The sequence below is a fragment of the Anser anser genome (genome assembly GCF_964211835.1).
Source record: "Anser anser genome assembly, chromosome: 25".
Taxonomy (NCBI): domain Eukaryota; kingdom Metazoa; phylum Chordata; class Aves; order Anseriformes; family Anatidae; genus Anser; species Anser anser.
In genome coordinates this window covers 2,277,134-2,297,605 of record NC_139746.1, presented here as the reverse complement: position 1 = coordinate 2,297,605, position 20,472 = coordinate 2,277,134, and the positions used below count along the sequence as shown (strand labels likewise).

The window sequence follows — 20,472 nt, the reverse complement described above, 5'->3', positions numbered from 1 at the left end:
TGGCCCCCAGCCCCGTCTGCGTGCTCAGCCAGCACTGTGATCTTCCTGCCCCCCCCCCCCCACCCCGAGCGCCAGAGTGGGGCCCCCCCCCCTCACCTTCCCCCCCCCCCCAAGGGACCACTTTAAAAAAAAAAACACTTTAATATGAAGGATTCGTTTTTCTCCTTTTCCTCCTCTTTTATAACAGAAAGGACCTCAGCCCCCCCCCCCCCCCCATTGCCCCCCCCCACCCCATCCATCCGCCGTGCACCCCGGCCCCCTCCCCTGTACAGCCCGTGCCGGGGGGGGGGCCCCGCCGTGTCCCCCCCTTCGTCGGGCAGAGAGCGGGGGGGGCAGATCATCCCCCCCCCCCCCGGCCCCGTAGTCGTTGTGTAGGGAGAGCGCGTCCCTTCTTTCTAGTCCCGAGTCTTATCGAAACGAAAACGGGGAAAAAAAAAGAAAAAAAAAAGAAAAAAAAAAATCATAAAAGGAAAAAAAAATCATTAAAAAAAAAAACGGAAAAAAAAATATACCGGAAAAAAAAAAATCCCCAAAAAATAATTAAAAAAAAGGAAAAAAAAAAAAAACCAACAACCAACCCTGCATCAATAAATGTAATTTGATTTTTTTCAGAAGGCGGCGTTTGGCTCTTGCTTGGCCCCGGGGGGGGGCCGGGGGGGGGGCAGGAACCAGGCGAGACGGGGCAAGGGGGGGGGCTCGCTGCGGGTTTATTGGCGGGGGGGGGGTACAAAGCTTCACAGTTTCGAGTCGGCGTGGGAGCCAGGCAGCACCGGGTGCTGCGGGGAGGGGGGGGGGGGGGACACAGGTCGCAGCCCCCACCCTGTATCCACCCCCCCACCCCCCTAAAAAGCTCATATAAAATACAAAAAGGCACCCAAGGGGGGGGGGGGGGGCAGGTAGAACCCCTCCCCATCCCCATACAGCAGAGCCCCCAACCTGGTGGGGGGGGTGGGTTGAGGGGGGGTGTGGGGGGGGGGCTGTGCATCCCTTTTGGGGGGGGGGGTCCCCGCCGGGTGTTAGTTGGCCCCGTCGATGTGGAGGGGGGGGCACGGGGGTCCCCGGCCGCGCGGTGCCGGGGCAGGGTGGCCGTTGAGCTGGGGGGGCGCCGCCGCCTTCTTGGGGGTGACGGGGCAGGCGGCCCCCGCCGGGCAGGCGCGCTTCGGGCTCAGCGCCGGCCGCTGCATCTTGTGCTCCAGCAGCATGTGGTTCTGGGGGGGCAGCCCCAGGCAGGCCCTGCCAAGGGTGGGGGGGGGGGAAAGGCTCAGGGGTGGGCGCCGGCACCCACCGGGGCTGGGGGGGCCACAAGGACTGGGTGCCAGGACCCCGTGGCCCCGCACACCCCATGCACCAGGACCCATTAGGATTTGGGACCCCAAATATTGAGTACCAGGACCCCACGGTCCTGGGCACCCCATGCACCGGGACCCACCAGGATTGGGGACCCCAAATATTGGGTACCAGGACCCCGTGGCCCCGTACACCCCATGCACCGGGACCCATTAGGATTAGGGACCCCAAATATTGGGTACCAGGACCCCGTGGCCCCGCACACCCCATGCACCAGGACCCACCGGGATTGGGGACCCCAAATATTGAGTACCAGGACCCCACGGTCCTGGGCACCCCATGCACCAGAACCCACCAAGGTTGGGGACCCCCAAATATTGGGTACCAGGTCCCCATGGCACCCCATGCACCAGGACCCACCAGGATTGGGAAACCCCAAATACTGGGTACCGGGACCCACCAGCACTGGGAACCCCCAAATATTGGGGTACCAAAACCCAATGGCACCGCGCACCCCCTGCACCAGCACCCTGCAGGGTTGGGGACATCCCTGGGGACCCATCAGCGTTGGGTGCCAGGACCCGTTGGCGTTGGGCGCCCTGGGCATCAGGAACTGGGACCAGCAGGGACTGGGTGCTGGGACCGACCGGTGCTTGGCACCCTCTGCGTTGGGTACGGGGGCTCAGTGGCGTAGGACACCCCGGGGAACTGGGCACCCCCTGCATTGGGCACTGGGGGCTGCTGGTGGTGGACACCCCTGGCACTGGGACCCACCAAGATTGGGCACCCCCAGCACTGGGACCCCATTGGCACTGGGCACTGGGACCCACTGGTGGACACCCCAAACCTTGTGCACCGGGGACCCACTGGTGCTGGACACCCCACGCGTTGGTCCTGAGCACCCATGGGTGCTGGGCACCCTGGGTACGGAGCACCAGGACCCGTGGCTGGGTCTGGCACCCGCAGCCTTCGGGCACCGGGGCCATCGAGACCCCCGCAGGGGGAGCCACCAGCAGCGGCCACCACGGGCCCGGCCGCCCCCGGGGACCTGTCCCCAAGGCTGGGGGGGACCCCGGGACCCCCAGGCAAGGCCACCCCCCGGCTGACCCCCAGGCGCGGGTACCTCAGGATGTTCTCGATGCAGCTGCGCTGGCGGAAGAGGGCGTTGACGACGGGGGTGCCCTCGGGCACCAGCGGGGCCTTGCAGAGGAAGGCGACGATGGAGAGGACGCTGTGGAAGCCCTGGAACTCGGGGTCGCCCTCGGTGCAGAAGGTGATGCGCTGGCACAGCTCCGTCAGGACGGCCAGGTCCAGGATGATGGGGCTGGCCAGCAACGAGTCCTGCGGGCGGCGAGGGGCACGGGGTGAGGCCCTCGCCCGGCCGGGCTCGGGGACGTGTCGCCCCGCCAGCCCCGCGCCCCGCGCACCTCGCACGTGTTGTGGATGACGATGGTGTTGGTGCCGCCCATCATGATCTCCGACGTGTACTCGTCCAGCGCGCGCTTGCTGTCCCCCACGTAGGGCACGTACTTGATCACCACCTGCCGAGGGACGCCCCCGTCAGCCCCCCATCGCCCCCACGGACCCCCCCTCCCCAAATATCAGGCCCCCCCGGTCCCCAACTCACGCAGTGGTCGGGCTTGTCGTGCGGTCCGTAGAGGACGGGGTTGGCCTGCACCGTGTCATCCACCACGTTGCTCTTGGAGATCTCCTTGGAGCGGAACTGCTGCGGGGCCGAGAGGTTCTTCCCGTCGTTGTTCCCCAGGTGGTTGTAGCTCACGATGGACTTGGTCTGGGCGGGGGCGGCAGGCAGGTCGACCCCCGGGTCTGTCCCCCCGCGGGGACATCGCGGCCGGGCCCCGAGGCGCCACGCGCAGCCCCGTCCCCGCGTACCTTGAGCCCGGCGCCCACCAGGAAATCCACCAGCACCGACTTGAGCTTGGTCTGCCCCGACTTGAAGTCGTCGCCGCAGATGAAGACGCGGCGCTGGGCGGCCAGCTCCACCGCGCCCGGCACGAAGGTGTTCTGGGGGGACCCGTTGATGTAGGCGCAGCCCTCCAGGATGCTGGCCACGGCGAAGAGCGTGGACGGGGACACCTCCAGGCCTCGCTGCGGGGACACGGGGCGGCTCAGCGCCGGCGGCACGGTGCGTGCGCGTTGTGTGCGTGTGTCCCCCCCCCTCCCGCGCGCCCTCACCTCGATGGCCCGCAGCAGGTTGTCGGCGGTGTCGTTGAGCCCCGGCACGACGTCGCAGAAGCGCTCCGTGTTGGCCGTCCACAGCACGATGACTTTGTCCACCCCGCTGCTCTCCCTGAAGTCCCGGATGTCCCTGCGGATCTGCTCCACCTGCCGTGACCACGGGACGTGGGGACGGGTCAGTGTCGTGTCCCCGTCCTCACCCCCACCCGTCTCTGCCCCCCCACCGTCCCCCCGGCACCTGCTCGGCCTTGGAGCCGCGGAGCACGTTGTCCGCCCGCTCCTCCTGGTTGGCGGCGATGAACTCGGGGATGTAGATGGAGGGCCGGGGCTTCATCTTCTCCATGTGGGGCCAGAGCTGCTCCTGCAGCGGCCAGTCCAGCACCTCCGCCCGCCGCATGGCCTCGGCCAGGTTCAGCGAGGAGATGTCCCAGCCTGCGGGGGGGATGTGACCGTGCCGCTCCCGCACCCCCTGCCTGTCACCAGGCCCCCCGCCCGCCCCACCTACCGTCAAAGACGATGTCGTTGGGGTGCACCATGGGCAGCAGGTCCCGGAAAGGCACGTAGACGTCACCGGTGGGGCCGGTGCCCAGGCACACGGTGGAGGCTTGGAGCAGCGAGCCGTAGTAGTTGGCTTTCTGGGGAGGACAGCGCGAGGATGAGTGACCGGCACAGGAGACCCCACAAAACCAGGAACCCGGGGCCACAGCCCCCTTCCGCAGGACCCAGGTGGGGATGGGACCACCTCGGGCGCCCCCGTCCCCATCGGGGTGCAGCCCGGACACCCACCTTGCGCCCCGTCTTGGTCATCCAGGACAGGCCCAGCCTGTTGGCCAGCACGGCCGCCGTCACCGTGGTGCCGTTGTTGCCTCCCCAGCCCACCAGCATCAGGCCCAGGCGGGGGACCTGCCGCCCCGTGCGGAAGGTGAAGCGGGTGGAGCACGGCCTCACCTGCACGGCACAGACACCGGGGACGTGAGCGAGCACGGAGAGGGCCGGACCCGGCGGCACGAGGCCGGGCGCTGGTGTCCCCGACCCCGCCGTCCCCATCCCGTACCTTGGTGACGCCGTTCTCCTTGCAGACGTGCACGGTGCTGTACGTGTACTTGGCCTCGATGAAGTCCTTGCTGTACGTGACATCGGGGCTCTCCACAAGGAATGTCTCTGCCATTGTTCCTGGAGCTGGAATTGGAGGAAATGGGTGGCACCCCCGGAGCCTGGCACGCCGGGCCCCCCCCCGCCCCCGGCCCCGCTGGGACGTGGCTCCGGGCTGTGCCGGTGGGGACGGCCGGCTCCAAGCCCCTGTCCCTGTCCCCTCCCAGCTCAGCACCGCTGCCCCCAGCCCCAGGACATCACCGAGCCCCCGACAAGCGGGGATGGCACGGGGCAGGCTGTCCCCGCCGTCCCCAAAGTCCCCTCTGTCCCCAAAATCCCCGCTGTCCCCATCCCCCGGGTGGCAGATGGCACAGGGGACCGGCGCCAGCAGGACCAGGGGTTACCGGGGGTTACCGGGGACGGCACCGGGGCTCACCGGGGACACCGGCACCGGAGCCACCCCCCCCGCTCCGTGCCACCGGGACCCCGGGGGGGGGCGGCCCGGAGCGCGCAGCCCGGGGGAGGGGGCGCGGGGACGCGGCGACCCCGGGGCCGTCCCCAGGGGTGCGGGGGGCGGCAGGAGCCGGGTCCCACCCCCCCCTCCTCGCCCCGGTTTAGGGGGGGGGGATGGGGGGGGGCACTCACCGGAGCGGGGGGCGCGCAGGAGCCCGGTGCCGGTGCTGCCCCACGGGGGGATGCGAGCGCGGCTGGGGCTTCCCCTCGGCTCCCGCCGCTTAATCGGCTCCCAGGGCCCGCCCCCCCCCCGGCTCCGCCCAGCCCAAAACTTTCCATCCTCGCCGGACCCCCCCAGGTCCCGTCCCGTCCCCCCCCCCCATCCTCCCGCCCCCGCACGTGCCCCGGTACCGGCGGATGGGGGGGGGTGGGGGAGGCACCGGGCACGGCCCCAGCTCGCCCCCGGCCCCCGCTGCCCCGCGCGCTGCCGGGCTCCGGGCGCGCCCCACGGGCAGGGGTGTCCCGGGGGGGGGTATCCCGGGGGGGGGGTGTCCCGTGTCCCCCCGTGTGTCCCCCCCCGGTTCTCACCGGCGGGGCCCGGAGCGGGGCGGGCCGAGCCCTCCCGCAGCGCCGCGCCTCCAGAAGGGGAAGCGGCCGCTGACCCGGGAAGGGGAAGTGGCACCGGGGCCGGGGCCGGGGGGGTCCCGCCGCTGCCTTCCGCCCATTCACGGCCCCGGGCCCGGGGCTTCCGGAGCGGCGGGGGATGGGGACGGGGGGGGGGGGAACCGGAGCTTGCCCACGGGGCCGGGCCCACGCGGCCGGAGCAGCCTGGGGCATCCCGGAGCCCCCCGCAAGGGGACCCCGGAGCGCCCCGCATGGGGGCCTGGAGCTCCTGGCACCGTCACCCCGCAGCACCCAGCACCCTGCAGCCCCCGGCTTGGGCGTCCCAAAGCCCCCATTTTGGGGACCCTGCAGCCCCCACCACCATCACCCTGCAGCCCCCGGCTTGGGCATCCCAAAGCCCCCATTCTGTGGACCCTGCAGCCCCCATCGCTGTCCCCATCACCCTGTGGCCCCCATTATCATCACCCTGCAGCCCCCGTCACTGTCACCCTGCAGCCCCCACCACCCTGCAGCCCCTGGCTTGGGCATCCCAAATCCCCTATTTTTGGGGACCCCACAGCCCCCATCGCCGTCGCCCTGCAGCCCCCATCGCTGTCATCCTGCAGCCCCCGTCACCGTCACCCCACAGCCCCCACCACCCCCACCCAGCCCATCCCATCCCAGAGCCCCCCAGCCTTCTGACCCCACAGCCCCCAGCACGGGCACCCTGACGGCGGCACCCTGCAGCCCTGTCTCACCCCGCAGCCCCCACCCCATTGCGGGCAGGGGGCCGCCGGGCGCTGCCCCCCCCCCCCCACTTTGGCCATGGGAGAGGCCGCCGGGAGGCTGCTCCCAGCCTCTGCGGAGGACGGGCAGCGGGACAGCGAGGGGGCCCCGGGGGGCCTGGCCGTCATTTCAATGGGAAGGCCCCGCTTCAAAGGAGCCCCCACCCCCCTTTCCCCAACACCCCCCCCCCGGAGCAGGAGCAACGCCCGTGTCCCCCCCCCCCCCAGCGCTCCCAGCCCCTTCCCCACCCATGCTCCCCGCCGACGTGGCGAGGACAGCTCGGCTGCCACCCACCCGCCAGCCCCGGGCCCTGGCTCCGCGGGGGCCGCTGGCACCGCCAAGCGTGTGCAGAGAGTTTTTTCTTTTTGGGGGGGGGCACATGGGGGGGGGACAACACGCGGGGACCACCGGGGCCGGGCACCTGCTGGGGGAAGCCGCCGGGCATCGGCGGTGCCGGGGGCGTCGGGGCCCGAGGGCCGCATCCAGGCCGTGGGCAGCGGCGGAACAATGCGCCCTCAGTGCCGGGCTGGAGCACAAAACGAGCCCCGCGCTGGAATTCCAGTGCCTCAGCAAATTATTGAAACAAAAATAACATTTCTTTGTACAATAATCCTGGGGCGGGGAGGGTCCGGGCAGCGCTGCCAGGGGCCGAGAACTGGTATTTTTCCACTGGCTTTCCTTTTTTTGCCCCCTCCCAGAACTCCCACCATTGTTCCTTCCCCCACTCCCTTCCCACCCCTCCCACGCTCGGCACCGCATGAGCGGGGCTCCCTTGTTCCTGCTCCCGGCGCTCATGGGCCGGGCGCCCGGGCCGGGCGCCCAGCGCCTTCAGCTCCCCAGCTGCCGGGGGCTGGCGGGGGGCCAGGCGAGCACGGAGCCATAGCGACCAGCGCGGCCCCAGAGCAATGGCACCGGGAGGTGTCCCCCCCCCCCCCCCCAAAAAAAAACCCTCCGCCAGGCCCCAAACCCACCCATACGTCGCCTTCAGGGCCTGATTCTCTTCCCCCAACTGGGGGGGGGTTGCTTATGGGGACTCCCTGGAGGGCATCCCCCAATCGCCCATCCCATTCCCCTATAATATCGCCCCAATTCCCTCGTCCCAAAGCCGCTGTTTTTACCCCAAGCCCTCCCGCAGCAGCAGGCTGCCTCCTGCACCTTTGGGATTTTTCCCTTGGCGTTAAATAACCCCCAGCCTCTGACCCTCCCTTATCTTCGCCCGCGGCCGCTGCTGGCAGCTCCTTTTCCTCTCCTTCCTGTCCCCTCACCGTGACCCGCCGGGAGCCACGCACCCAAGGACGGACAGACGGACGGATGCGTGCAAAGGGACAGACGGATGGACAGCTCAGGGTGGTCGCCGCGCCGCGGTGGGAGCACGGCAGCGGTGCTGCAACAGGGACCGGCTCCGGCCGAGCGCGTCGAGGGCAAATTAGGCTAATGAGCTTCCTCCTGGAAACGAGCCGCCAAGCAAAAGGCGCGCGCGACCCGACCCCACGGGACGGAAAAACCCGCGGCTGCTTCGCCATGTTTCGAGCATCCCGCGGACCTCGGCGCGCCGCGGGGCGATCGCGCCCCGTTTGGTGACACGGGGACAGCGTGGCGTGCCGCGCGGGGACACTGCCGGGTGCGAGCTCGGTGGTCGTGGCCAGGGCTCCTCGTGGACCTGCACGAGGTGCACGCCTCGACCCGGGGATGCTGCCCCGCTCGCAGCCCCAAAATCGGGGGGATTTCTGCAACCCTGAGCTGCTCCGTGCTGCGTGCCCCCTCCGAAGGCCGGCGGCCGTGGGTTCCCAGCCGGGTTCAGATAAGAAGGGAAGCTTCTGGAGCCGGGCTGGCTCTGGCACAGAGGAAGCAGCCAGTAAATTTCCACTGGTGCTGCTCGGAGTTAATTAGTTCTCTGCGTGACCCCAGGCAGCGCGAGCTGCCAGGGGTTCGGAGGAATTACCTAGGGAAGCCGAGGGCTGCGGCGGGAGGGGATGGGGACCCCGGAGGGCGCAGGCGGCGGCAATCCCACACTTCGCTGATGCAGACCTGGTGTCCCCAGGGAGGTGGCAGGTGACGGGGGGTGAGCCTGCACCAGTGACAGAGGTAACGGGCAGGAGGGACAGGAACGAGGAGCTGTGGATGCTCGAGAGGTGGTGAAGTGACAGCCAGGGCTCTGCGCCTTCCCGAAGGCAGCACTCGGAACTAAAACCCCGAGGGCTTTGCCCCAGGCTGCTCAGGACCTGCAAGAGCCTGGCTCAGCTAACACGAGGCCTCCGTTCTCTCTCCCTGAGCGCTTTGGAAAAGCGCCACCAGGCTCCACGCACCCGGCTCACCCCCTGCGAGCAAACCCTCAGCCGCAGGAGCATCCCTTCCCTGCCCCACGCTCCTGCATTTTCCTTTTCCAAAGCTGAAGCTGGTGAGATTAAGGCCCAAGCGGAGCCCACCATTTCCCCCCACTTTCAAAAATAACAAAAAAAGCTGAAATATCTATTCCTTAGCCACATTATTTGATTGATGGATTTCATGCACTCGCCCCATCGCTATCTCACTATTTTGGAGGTAGAATCCAGGGTCTGGCACTAAAGGGGAGCTAACCACAGACGAACGCTGGCTCGTTATTTGCACAGGTGGATGGAGCGTGATCTGCCAGCACTTCTGGCCCTGAGACCGGTGAACTTGTGTCTGTCATCCTCTGTTAGAGGAGGGGATCCCAAAGCAGGCAGCACAGCAGCTGCCCAAGGAGACCAGGAGCTGCTCAGGGCGCCCTGCGGCACCGGGCAGCAACAGTAGTGTTTTTGCTCTGCTTTTTGCCTGCTGCAGCCGTGGCGAGCAGCAGAGCCAGGGACAGGGCAGAGCCAGCTGCAGAACAGCAAGCAGCCGTCAGGAAGGCTGCGGGGGAAGACAGAGCTCTGGGAAGGAAGAGCAGGAAGAGGGACAAAATCTGGGTACAACCAAGCCACCAACTGTACCCTGAGCTCTGGCTCAGGAAGCCAGGACCACGGTTGCTGACTGCAGCTCCTGCCCAGCCACGTCTGCTTCGGACTCGAGGAACAGCATCCCCGCTGCAGCCCACCTTTGTTTTTCCTTCCCTTACCTACTAAAACTTATTCAAACAGCTCGGTTCCTTTAAGCTTCCTGCTTTCGAAAGCCATTTCAGACATCTATCACCTTTCTCGCGTTTTCTTGGAGTAAGAAGCACTGAAAAGAAATATACAACCTTATTGTTTGCTTGTTTTCCAATACAGTGAATTTATTATATGTTGCAAAATCAGCATTCAGCTTTTTAGTGTACAAAAAAGGACACTAGCTCTTAAGAAAAGATTAGGAAAGCTGAAGACTATGCTGCCTTTAAATTGTAACATTTTGGCAAAGTGAAAAGCTCTTTTGTAAACTCCAACTCCATGGCTCAATATAGTTTTATCCACAGTACAATATTACAAAGTAAAACACAGTATCAATAAGTTAAGATCATACTTAATCACCTAGAACTGGTTTCTATTAACCCAAAAAGCACAAAATTTGCCTAGCTTCATAATCTCTAAAAAGAAAAAAAAGGCAGATTCGACTACAATTCTTTAACACAGTCCAAAAGAAAAGTGAAGCAGAAAGTTGTTGAATGCTAATTGGGTCTCACAGTTTGGATATTCATTAAATATTTTCAGTTTTATATTCAAATTTTTAGAAGTTCCAGAATATACATGTAAATGTACACAATACATCTTTGTATACAACTCTGTTTGCAAAAATATCTTATAGCAGATGTATAAAGATTGAGATCCATCTCTACTCCCCTCCCCCCTCCCCGATCCCCAAAAGCAAAAAACCCCCTTCAAAATATTAAGGGTCAGAACGAGAAGTGTTTCCATGGAAGAACCGACTCGTCTTGGTTACAGAGCCGCTGCCTCTCCTGCCGGTCGAGTTTCTAGCCCCTCGCCCAACTCGCCTCTCGGTCCCAGGTGGACGCAGTCCCACCAAACCCCGCTGCCTGCCGCTAGCCCGGGACGCGATGGGCAGGCACTGCCCGATTGCACGCGTTCCCGTGGAGCTCAGCACCATCACCGCTGGATTCATGTGAGCTCCAGCCAGCGACGCTGCTCGCGGATCGGGCACCTGGTGGGCTCGGCAGCGATGGATCCCGCACAGACCCCGGACAGCGAGGCTCCGCACTCCGCAGTGCCCGTCCTGATGCCCCCTGGCAGCGATGCTGGCAGGAACGCAGACCCTGCTGCTCCTCTGGGATCCTCCTCGGTGCACGAATTCGCTGCTGCGGGGAGCTTGCTGGAATCAGGTCAGAGCCTACACGAGGCTCAAGCTCCAAGGGACGTGGGTGCCCATCTGATGTTCCCTCCTGCCACTGCTCACGAAACCCGGGCGCTCACCAGGTGTGATGCCCCGCTGGGAAGAACAAAGAATCCTGGAGAAAAGCTCCTCGCCTTCCTTCACGCACCATCTTCCAGCCTTCCCTCCCTGGTGGAAGCATCGGAGGTGCAGCATTACACAAGCAAGACAGAGAGCTCCCTAACCGCCGGTCTTCTTTGTTCAGAGAGGAAGAGATGAGCCCGAAGCGTGCCCTGGCCCCGGGAGCCTTCTCTGGACTTCCTAGCGGGGCTCTCACCCTACAGACCCCACGATCCTTGGGGATCACATCTCGTCCCCCCTCTCCTTTACCGCTCTGCTTCAGAACAGTTTGGGTTTTGCGGGCCAGCAGAAACACGTGGCTTTCCAGCGGGTGTCCGTGGAGCACGGCCGGAGAGGCGCCGTGAGCGCAGGCAGCTCCCTCGAGCCCGAGGCTTCCCTTTGGAGAACGGGATGGCAAAATCCTGGCGAGCGCTGGACGTCTGTGGACAACGCGGCGGGGACAGAAACTCGGGACGTGGCAAACGACAAAGCCAAGTGGTGGCCCTGTCCGGGCGACACAGCAAGAACAACCTAGCCAGAACGGATATTTTGGATACAATGGATATCTTTTTTTTAAATACAGCAGATGGACCCACTTTTTTTTGGGTGGAAAAATAAACTGCTTCTCGTAAAAGAACTGTTTTCCCTCCTCAACTCTGCCATTCCGCTCCTTCAAAGGGTGAAAGACTCTTCAGTGCAACCTCCAAGGGAAGGAGACGCCCCGGGAAAGTAATCCTTTACTTTGAGATAAACGGAAGCGGGAAGAAGTCAAATCGCACAGGCTGGCAGGATTAAAAGGGGAGAGGGGAGAGAAAGAAATAGCAGAGTTAAAGGACACCTTTGTGCTTTTTGGCGTGTTTCTCACACCCTGGCCATACTCTAAAAATGTTCCCTTCAAGTCCAAAAAAAAAAGAAAAAAAATCAAGAAGAAAGACTGCGACGAGAAGCTGGCTAGATAAAGCACAACAGGGGAAGTGACCCGCATGGGAAAACGCTACCTTGCTTCTCTCACACTCAGGCGCCTGTTCTGAGAATGGTTTTCTGCTGCTGCTTCTTTGGAAGTAAGAAAAAAAACAGAAGAAAGCATCACGTTCCCCACCCCCCGCCCCCTCCTCTCCTATGGGTCATTACAGGTAATAAAATAACTTCTCTGGGTAACTATCCAACGAGCTTCAGTAACACTGCAATTGTAAGACAGGAAAGGTTCTGAAACACTTGGCCTAAAAGGAAAAGGGAGGCACAGTTTTAGAAAAAGATGCTTTTTTTTTTTTTTGTCATACAAAAATAGACCATAGTCTCATTACGCAATTAAGAAAATTGGCTGCCTTGGTAGAAAATTATAAAAGTCAAAGACAGACAGGTCTCGGTCTTCCCAGCATTGGTACGTGAGGGGTAATGCAGGCAGACTGGACTGCGCGTGCTGCAAGGTCTACGCCTGCTGGATCCCAACGCACGCGTGGACCGAGACTTTGAGAGGAAGGATCCGCATCTGCACGGCGCCAGGCACCCGGTGCAGATCCCCGGGCTGTTCCCCTCCTACTGACACAACCACCTCAAAGAGAGCACACACCGGAGATGACAAAAGCAGGAACAAACAACGAGAGCTCTGGGTACTTGGTGTATTTAACACGGTGCCATGGAGAGCAGACAGCTTGCATATGAACAGTCGCAGGTGCCAGAGAAGGAGGTAACCTAGCAGCATTCCAGTTCCTCACCATTTGAAGGACAATTTGTAACCCAGCGGACCTGGGCCAGGGGTAATTACACTTCATGCCAAACTTTTAATCCATGAAAACTACCGATTCTTAACCTTTGGGAGCTTCGGTCACTTTAGGCAAGTTTTTTCCCTTAAGTGTCAATCGCTGGCTTCAAACAAGCAGAGTTTCGTTTGTTACATCCCGACATTCAGAGAGGCTACAACTCGAGAGGACCGTGCCAGGCGCTGGCGTGCTACCTGGCGCAGACGCGGACACAAGAGACTCGCCACTGTAAGAAATCCCCAAGTTCTTCCACCAAGAAGAATTTAATGCTCATCTCTGAAAGGAATCTAGTTGTATAAAAGGGAACGTAACGTCCAGGTGACTTTTGCCCTACCCAGTCCAGATCAGCGCCAGCTAGAACTGCTGTTGGTCATACTCTGCTATCAGTTTTTTAATGTGAGCCAGTTTGTTGTGGAGGTATTCGCAGCGGTTCTTCTCTTGGCTGTAATTGGGGTTAGTCTGTAAAGAAAAACGAAGATGTAGTGACAGTGCAAGCCTTCAGCGACATCCACGCCAAACCCGGCCGAGGCTCTCTGACCTCAAGGTATAAACAGATAACCGGGGAGCAGAGCAGACACCCGCTTGTTTCGAAAGGACCTGTCCTGTTCAAACAAGGCAAAGAGCTAAATAAATCCCTTCTCATCAGTGCCCAGCTCCGGGGAGCTGATCACGGGGGAGCGAGCACACCTTGCGCGAGGCACCGAGCGCTCAGAGCAGCTGTGCCGCACGCGTCAGCTTTCAGCGAGCATCACCTGCCCTTTGGCCCCCACGTTAGCACCGGATTGTGCAAGTCTGAGAGCTTTAAGACAACGATGAACTTACCACACAGGGACGCTCTTCCCAAAGCTCCCAAATCCCCCAGGGACAAGAGGGATCAGGGCTGTATCCATAAATATCCCCTGCCCTGGTACGTGGATGCCCCAGCCTGCCTCTGCTCTGCTACCTCATCCAGCTGAGCCACAAATCCTCCCGGTCAACAGCTGCTTTATGCATACGCGAAGGCAAAATATTCTGTACGCCATGCACAAAAAAGAAAGCTGAGACCACAGGGGACTATGCACCCGCGTGGTTCGTCCTAGAGGCTGAGCTCAGCTCCTACCAAGTACACCAGCAGACCCCAAGACCTGGAGGATCCCGTTATCGCTTGGCCTCGCCATCCGAAACACAAACTGTTCTTTCACTTGAGGGGAGAGAAACACTAACTTTAATACATCTGTTCTTTTGCTAGCACGCCACTAACAAAGTGGAAGCGTTCCCCAAGATGCACAGAGCAGTCCCAGCTGCCCACAAACCCTTTCTGAACAGTGAAAGGACCACTCTTCGGACAAGCTCGAGCTGAACAAAGGTCTGCTCGTAAGCTAGAGGCTGGGTTTTCACTTGGCAAGCACCCATTTCTTTCAGTCGCTAGGGGCACCACCCAAAAGCCTTGTTTATGGGCAAATATTTTTTCCTTACCTTTTTAATTTTCCGGTATTCCTGTAATATTTGATCATGGATGGTCTAAAAAAGGAAAAGATAACTTGTTTTCAGAACAGCCAACAGTCTCGCAACCTGAAGCAACAGACAAGCATTTACCCATGGCCTGACATGCACATTTCCTCCGAATACTGACCAAAACCTTCTCCCTGGTGCTAACACCAGGGGCATGGGAAGGAACAGGTCCCTGTCCCAATTCCCCAGCCATAAAATCTACCTGTAACAAGCACTTGAATTGACAGGATAATTGACGTTTCCTCCACAGCTCAGACTAATTTTTCCCCGAGATACAAGAATATTGCAGTGAGGAATCAGTAGATTTCTCACAGAGGGGAAGGACGTTTGAGGGAAGAAACTGTGCTTAGTACAATACGTGCTCTGCAAAAAATCTGTTTGTTATACTCACTGAGCCTTATTTTCTCAAGATAATGAATAGTTAAAGCTCTTCTAAAATCGGTCTGACAAGTTGAATAATGCTACATTATTAAGATCAAAGATCGGAGAGAAACAGATGACCCTGTCCTAACTCCCCTTCCAGCCCCGATACGCTACCATATGTGCGAATATGAGTTTTCTGGCTGGGACACACTAATAGCTTCCAGCAGCTTTTGGCTGAAGACGCCAATTGTCTCACTGAGGCCTTTCCTTGTCAACAAGTACCATGATGTGTGCTCCAGCTTGAAAACGAAAGAACACAGAGCTGTTTTAAGAACAGTCCACAAAGCTGTCAGCTGTGCGCACGTTCTGCATCCACCAGTCCTGGGCTCTGGGCATTTATTTCACAGGCAGGACACGGGGCCTCCACCAACCAGCCCGGAAAGCCCCGTGCACAGAGCAAGCTGTGGCAGCCCCACACGCAGGAGCAGCTTTTCGAAGGATAAATTTGTCTCTACCTTGTATTCTTCAGAGCCCTGCAAAAGTTGCTTCAGCTTGGAGTCTAACTGCGTAAACCGCCGGGTTATCCTCTCTATCCGAGCGTGCAGGTCTCTGTACTCGTTGTACTCCGCGTTGAAGTCGTTTTTGTAACTCTGACGCTGCTCCGAAGAGGAAATGGCTGCGTATTTTCTAGAGGGAGAATAATTTCGTTAAGCGGTTTAGTGATTATTCCCTGCAGACAGCGCGAAGGCTGCGGTGCCAAGAGCAGGATGACAAGTCTGCCAGGTGACTGACTGCACTTGGGAACAGTCTCCTGCGATCTGCGTGACAGTGGCACTGAGATAACTGCTGTACCTTGACCTCTCCGTAAAACAAGACAATATTTGCTCCGAAAACTTCCCATCTCTGCAAGACAGGCTGGAATATGCAGGTACAGCAAAGCCTGCGAGCAGATGAGGGTGTAGGAGGACACTCAGATAGCACTGCTACAGCTTTTCTAATTCCTGCTGTCCCCCAGAACATGGAGTTCTGCATCTGTGCCAGACCTCGGAACAGCAGGAATACGATGCTTCCAGCGCTCAGAGTCTTTAAAGGAACACAAAAACCGTTCAGCTATCATTGCAAAACGCTCGCAGGACTATTATGTGGCAAGCGCGGGATGAGAACCACGTTGAATAGGCTGAATACATCTCCACCACCTTCTGAAGATACCCAAGGAGCTGAACACGACACAAGAGCTCATGTTTAACAGATGCGCCTCCGAGGCTCTTTGAAAGTCGTTCAGCTCAACAAGAAGCCATTAAACCTGACATTCTGCAGCGAGCCCAGCAGCCAGTCCTCTGTGATGGCAAAGCTCCTCTTTTCACAGGTGATGACTCTCATTTGCCACCTTGCTCCAGCTGCAACGCGGTGCCTGAACGTGTACAAGCTAACTGAGGTGTCAAATTAAGGGAAAACTTTCACTGCGTCAACTTCAATGTGCTCTAGCCTTCAAGAGCTGACTCCTTGAGAGGGGTCAGCACAAAGAAGCATCTACACAGGACGTGCTAACACGAGATAAGGAACTCGTCATCAAAACGGTCAGGGCAGAGCCAAGGGTGAGCCAATCTGAGACCCATTTTGGTTTCAGGAACTACCAGCAAAGGACTTTTTTTTTTTTTTTTCAGCCCACCTTCCAAAGTTCAATCAAGTAACACTTAAATCCAACAAAAAGTCACCGAGACACTGTGATTTTTAGCCTGAAACATGGTCCCAAAGTGACGAAACAAGCAATAAAGATACTCACAATAAATAATCTGGCATTTCCGAAGTTGATGTTGGTACGCTAGAATTATTGCATGTTCCATTTAAACCTGGAAGAAACAAAAACTTGCTTTTAGACATTCTTAAACTTCAGAGCTCTATGCAATAAAACTGTAAATTCATAAATCTATCCACAGCATGCAGTTTATTGAATTCGAAGGGTTTCTGTTGTGCTTTAAATTGACAGAGATGGAAGGTGTAGTGTGAGGTGGCTGAAACCTCACGCTTCCCGAATATTTGTCAGCAAAACGACACCGACATCAGCCAACACGCTGAGCAGCGACACGGCCTCGTTTAATTGGTTTGGGAACACCGCCTGCGGGGAGGGATAACGCTGGTATCAACCACAAAACACATTTCTGGGTCCAGATGAGCACAAGAGAACTGAGCAAGGTGCACGTTTCTCCCCCCCAGTTCTACACTACGTAGATCCCTGCTATTATTATTAGGGATTCCTATAGGATCTATAGGATCTAACAGGCTTGTAGGGCGCGCAGCTTTCTCCTCACTTAGCCCTGCTGCCCTGCAGACAATCAAAGTGCTCTGTTTTATCAGGTGGAAGAAGCACGGACCAAACGAGGCTCAACTAGAAGTGTCTAGGACTTTAAGTGAAGGGACCAAAGACCTCAGAAGGAATGGGATTTTGAACGCGAGCCTAAAGCAGGCTCTGTCCCCAGCCTAAACTAAACACTGCATTATTTATGTGGAGGAAGAAAAGCAGTTGGATACTGGCTTGAAAAGGGATACTTCCTGTAAATTGTATTATTCTGAAAGCCCTACTCAGAAAGTCAACTGCATCCCTGAGAAGGCAGCAAAAGAAAAGACAAATGGGGGAGGCTGCAGAGGATTCAACTCATCTGCTTTGCAGAAATAAATTTCTTCTTTCATCTTTTTTTCTTTTTCCAAGCCTGCTCCTTGGAGCCAGCAGCACTGTGACTGCGCAAGTCCCCTGGGGATGCGGGGGGCAGCCCCACGCCTCGCCCATCCCCACGCTCACCAAGCTCCTTTCCAGTCCTTACCCCAAATAAGCTGCAGAGAGCACGAAGTGCCAAAGTTACAGCAGGGGGATGTAAAAGCAGCAACCTCACTGCGCCTTTTTAACAATCTGTTTTTCCTGGAGTTCCTGCGGGCAGGCTTTGCCACGCGGAGCGCCCGAACAGCGTCACGGGGAGCAGAGCAGCCTTAATTCCTGCTGCAGGCGTCTGCAAACAGCTCTGCTCTCTTCCACACCTGACAGCAGAGCGGGAGATGCCGAACACGGGCACGGAAGATGGTGGTGGCGAAGGGAGGAGAAAGTTTGGTTTGCCTGTGAGTGCCACCTACTGTCTGCCGACAGGACCCCAGGGTCCCTTCAGTGCCTCCGGAACAGGAGAAATCCTCTCCCCTGCAGCCTCTGGGCACAAAGGGCATTTGGGAAGACGTCGGCTGCTCGCTGCAGGCAGCAGCGGCAGGATCAGGCCCCCACTAAGGGGCAGAAATGTGGGCAGCAGGATCCCAAGTCCCGAAACTGCCCCAAATCCCAGCAGCCGCTGCCCACATCCTGTTTGCGCTGACTTCGGAGGCCAGCCCGGCTCTGTTACCTCGCATACATCAGCGGGCAGCAGGAACAAAACCCCGAATTCACAAAGAGCCAGGCACTGAGCTGCTTTTAAAGCAGAGCAGAGAAGGCGATAAAGGCTCAGCAACTCCACGAAGAAAGAATTCGGCTCGTTTTGGTACTCAAGAACTGTTGACAAAGACATCCGCCCCCAGATTGCATCTACCTCCACAGCTGTTCAGGACACGAGGTACATCAGGGAGAACAACTCGTTAACACGGGCAGAAAAAAAAAAACACAACAAAACAGGACTGACACAAAAGATCAAAGCAGAAGTATCTGCTCGTGCAGAGCGCTGCTCTGCAGCACCACGAAGTCCCCACGTACAACGCTCACAAGTACAGAGCGCAGCTGAAAACCAGCGGTGAGCACGCAGAGCGTGCTGTCGGTGCTACAAAGGCAGAGGGGAAGGCAAGAGCTGACACCACGCAGCTCCAAACTACTCCTGAAGCTCTCCCCTTCCACGAATGCGATGAATTAATTCCAGTTTTTTGACTAATTAATTCCACTTTTGAGCTGCTGCCCCTTCCGAGCCAAATGGGGGTGATTTTCATGCACCAGGCATGAAGAGGAGCGTAGTAAAGGGGTGAAGGAAAATAAAACGGATGCAAGAAGAAGCTGAGCAGCAGAACCGGGCTGCGGTGTTCCTAGGGGCTGCAGGGGAGGTCCCGCTGCTCCGGAGAGCTTTAAGAAGGAAGCAGGAGAGCAGCAGACACTGCAAGGGAACGGAGTGGATTAGCCAGTAAATATACATATTCTCTGCTCTAAGAGTACACAGAACTGACTTAGAAATGTATTTTTTGGTGGGAAGCTTTCTTTAATCACATCCCAGTGGCTAACAGGTTCACTATTTCGTTAGTCCTCGAAACGAGAAATTCAGACCTGTAGTGGGATAGAGCAAGGAAGCCTTCGGCCCGAAGGAGCTGGTCGTGTGGAGCCCCAGCAGTCTTTATCACAGGACTTATCTATCGCTTCTGTTGTGTCCAATATTACAAGCTTTTGTGACTAACTTTTCATTACCGAGTTAAAAATCAATACAACAGCCATCACAATGCCAAACACAAGCAGAAGAGCAGGAGGTAATCAAGCGGCGCTGCCTTTCCGACAGATCTTGGTGCCTGCCTTTCATCCCCACGTATTAATAAAGCTTTTAATTTAACAGGGAGAAACATGACACGGGCTGAGGCAGCTCCAAACAGCAGCAAAGGTCGAACAGGAAAAACCTGATAGCCTCTTTTGGGAGGAAGAGCCTGTGCTGATTTGTAGGCAGGGACAGCAGCGATATTTCATCAACCACACAGGCTCTGCAAGTGGAATGACACACGCAACCTCTTCCCTCAAATGGGTTCAGAGCAGAAATAATAGGCAAAATAACATTAACACAACCCAAAGGGGGCATCCCAGCACCGACGTACCTGTGACATCCTGTGGCACACTAACTAAGTCAGCATTTTTTATTACTTCACAGTCCTGCTTCTCCTCTTTGCACTTCTCTTCGCCCTTCTTCTCCTTCCTCTCCTTCTCCTTGTCTTTGTGCTTTTTGGATTTCTTCTTGCTTTTGACGTACGAGCCGCAATTGTGCTTGCTCGTTTGGGGACAGTCTGTCGGCGAGGGGTGAGTCAGCCTGTCGGCCTGCTCCGCGGTCTCACAGTCTCTGCCGTTGTGAGTCAGGTCGTTGCTGACATCCGCGAGGGGGTCGTGAGGCCTGGGCAGCTCCAGCGCGGGCAGGCTGGAGCTGGAGCTCACCGACTCCGGGAGGGCTGGCGGCAGCGCCGCGGCGGGGGCGTCCTTGCCGTTGGAGGAGTTCAGCTTCCCGTTGAAGGCGGGCTGAGCCCTGTGAGCCAGGTGCGAGATCCTGGGCTTCTTGTTGGCCAGGGGATCGATAAACTCCAGGGGCTGGGATCGTTTCTGGGGAGGAAAAAGGAAAAGAGAAGTAAGTATCTCCAGGCCTGGGCAGGATTTCGGATGCGGCGTTCGTCCCGGTGCTGTTACCGCTAGGTGGTGGTGCAGTGCTGGGAACAAGGCCGTCACCAGAAGAAGGGCTCTGGAAGCTGCCAGCAAACCTCCCCGCTCCCAGGCTGGTCCCTGCAGCCCCAGCACCCTGCACACGGGCTCCAGGACCGCCAGCACCCAGCTCCTGCAGAGCCAGCACAGCCCACGCCGCGTCCCGACAGCCCCCAGAGCCCACGGCTCCTTGGGAGAGCCGAGCTGTGACAGTTTTAGAGGCCCCCTGATGGTACCAGAAATTAATTTGCACTGCTCACGTACCAGGCCACGCCATCCTGCCTGCTCTCTTCAGACCTTACTTCCAACCTAGCCCTTCAGAAGCCAGCCCTGTCCTCCTCCCTCCCTGCCCCAGGCGCTCAGAAGGGAAGCAGCCACAAAACACCCTCCATCGTCTCATCTGGTGGCGTTTCGAGCACCTCCAAGTCCCTGCAAAAGGCTGGGGGAAAGATGTGCCGGATCCCCGGAGCAGGAGGGATTCACACGTTCTGCACTTAACTCCCAGCTGACTTTACCAGCTCCGAGGCCGACAGCTTCACGCTCGCGATACCGCTCCTTCCTCTTCTCAGAGAGGCATTTCCCAGAAGAGGCGAGAAAGCACCAACTGCTAAGTACTCAGAATTTCAGGCAAAAGAGGTCATCCGCAGCGAGCCACGT

At 58.7% G+C, this 20,472-nt stretch overlaps 2 protein-coding genes across 4 annotated transcripts in view; both read right to left on the bottom strand.

The window, feature by feature from the left end:
• Positions 1 to 580: 580 nt before the first annotated feature.
• On the bottom strand, positions 581 to 5,772 carry ISYNA1 (inositol-3-phosphate synthase 1). The gene is made up of 11 exons (XM_083811207.1): positions 5,620 to 5,772; positions 4,541 to 4,665; positions 4,273 to 4,434; positions 3,992 to 4,121; positions 3,725 to 3,918; positions 3,484 to 3,633; positions 3,181 to 3,396; positions 2,915 to 3,079; positions 2,715 to 2,828; positions 2,411 to 2,628; positions 581 to 1,233 (listed from the first exon to the last, which is right to left on the bottom strand). The coding sequence occupies exons 2-11, from the start codon at positions 4,652 to 4,654 to the stop codon at positions 1,017 to 1,019; spliced, it is 1,680 nt and encodes a 559-aa protein (XP_083667333.1). The 5' UTR covers positions 4,655 to 4,665; positions 5,620 to 5,772; the 3' UTR covers positions 581 to 1,016.
• Positions 5,773 to 9,631: 3,859 nt separating this feature from the next.
• ELL (elongation factor for RNA polymerase II) overlaps positions 9,632 to 20,472 on the bottom strand; it is a 53,219-nt gene continuing 42,378 nt past the window's right edge. For 2 of the 3 annotated variants that reach the window (XM_083811217.1, XM_083811219.1), the window contains exons 8-12: positions 19,227 to 19,719; positions 16,198 to 16,264; positions 14,930 to 15,101; positions 14,016 to 14,060; positions 9,632 to 13,019 (exon numbers count right to left, since the gene is read on the bottom strand). In XM_083811217.1, the coding sequence (XP_083667343.1) occupies positions 12,915 to 13,019; positions 14,016 to 14,060; positions 14,930 to 15,101; positions 16,198 to 16,264; positions 19,227 to 19,719 (882 nt within the window). In that variant the 3' untranslated portion in view covers positions 9,632 to 12,914. The remainder of the gene's footprint in view (positions 13,020 to 14,015; positions 14,061 to 14,929; positions 15,102 to 16,197; positions 16,265 to 19,226; positions 19,720 to 20,472) is intronic. The other variant, XM_083811218.1, reaches the window with a different exon arrangement.

Coding starts and splice junctions, on each gene's coding strand:
- ISYNA1 (XM_083811207.1), bottom strand. CDS start 4,654: ATGGCAGAGACATTCCTTGTGGAGAGCCCCGATGTCACGTACAGCAAG. Junction 4,435..4,540: donor AGGAGAACGGCGTCACCAAG/GTACGGGATGGG, acceptor TGTGCCGTGCAG/GTGAGGCCGTGCTCCACCCG. Junction 2,829..2,914: donor ACGACAAGCCCGACCACTGC/GTGAGTTGGGGA, acceptor GTCCCTCGGCAG/GTGGTGATCAAGTACGTGCC.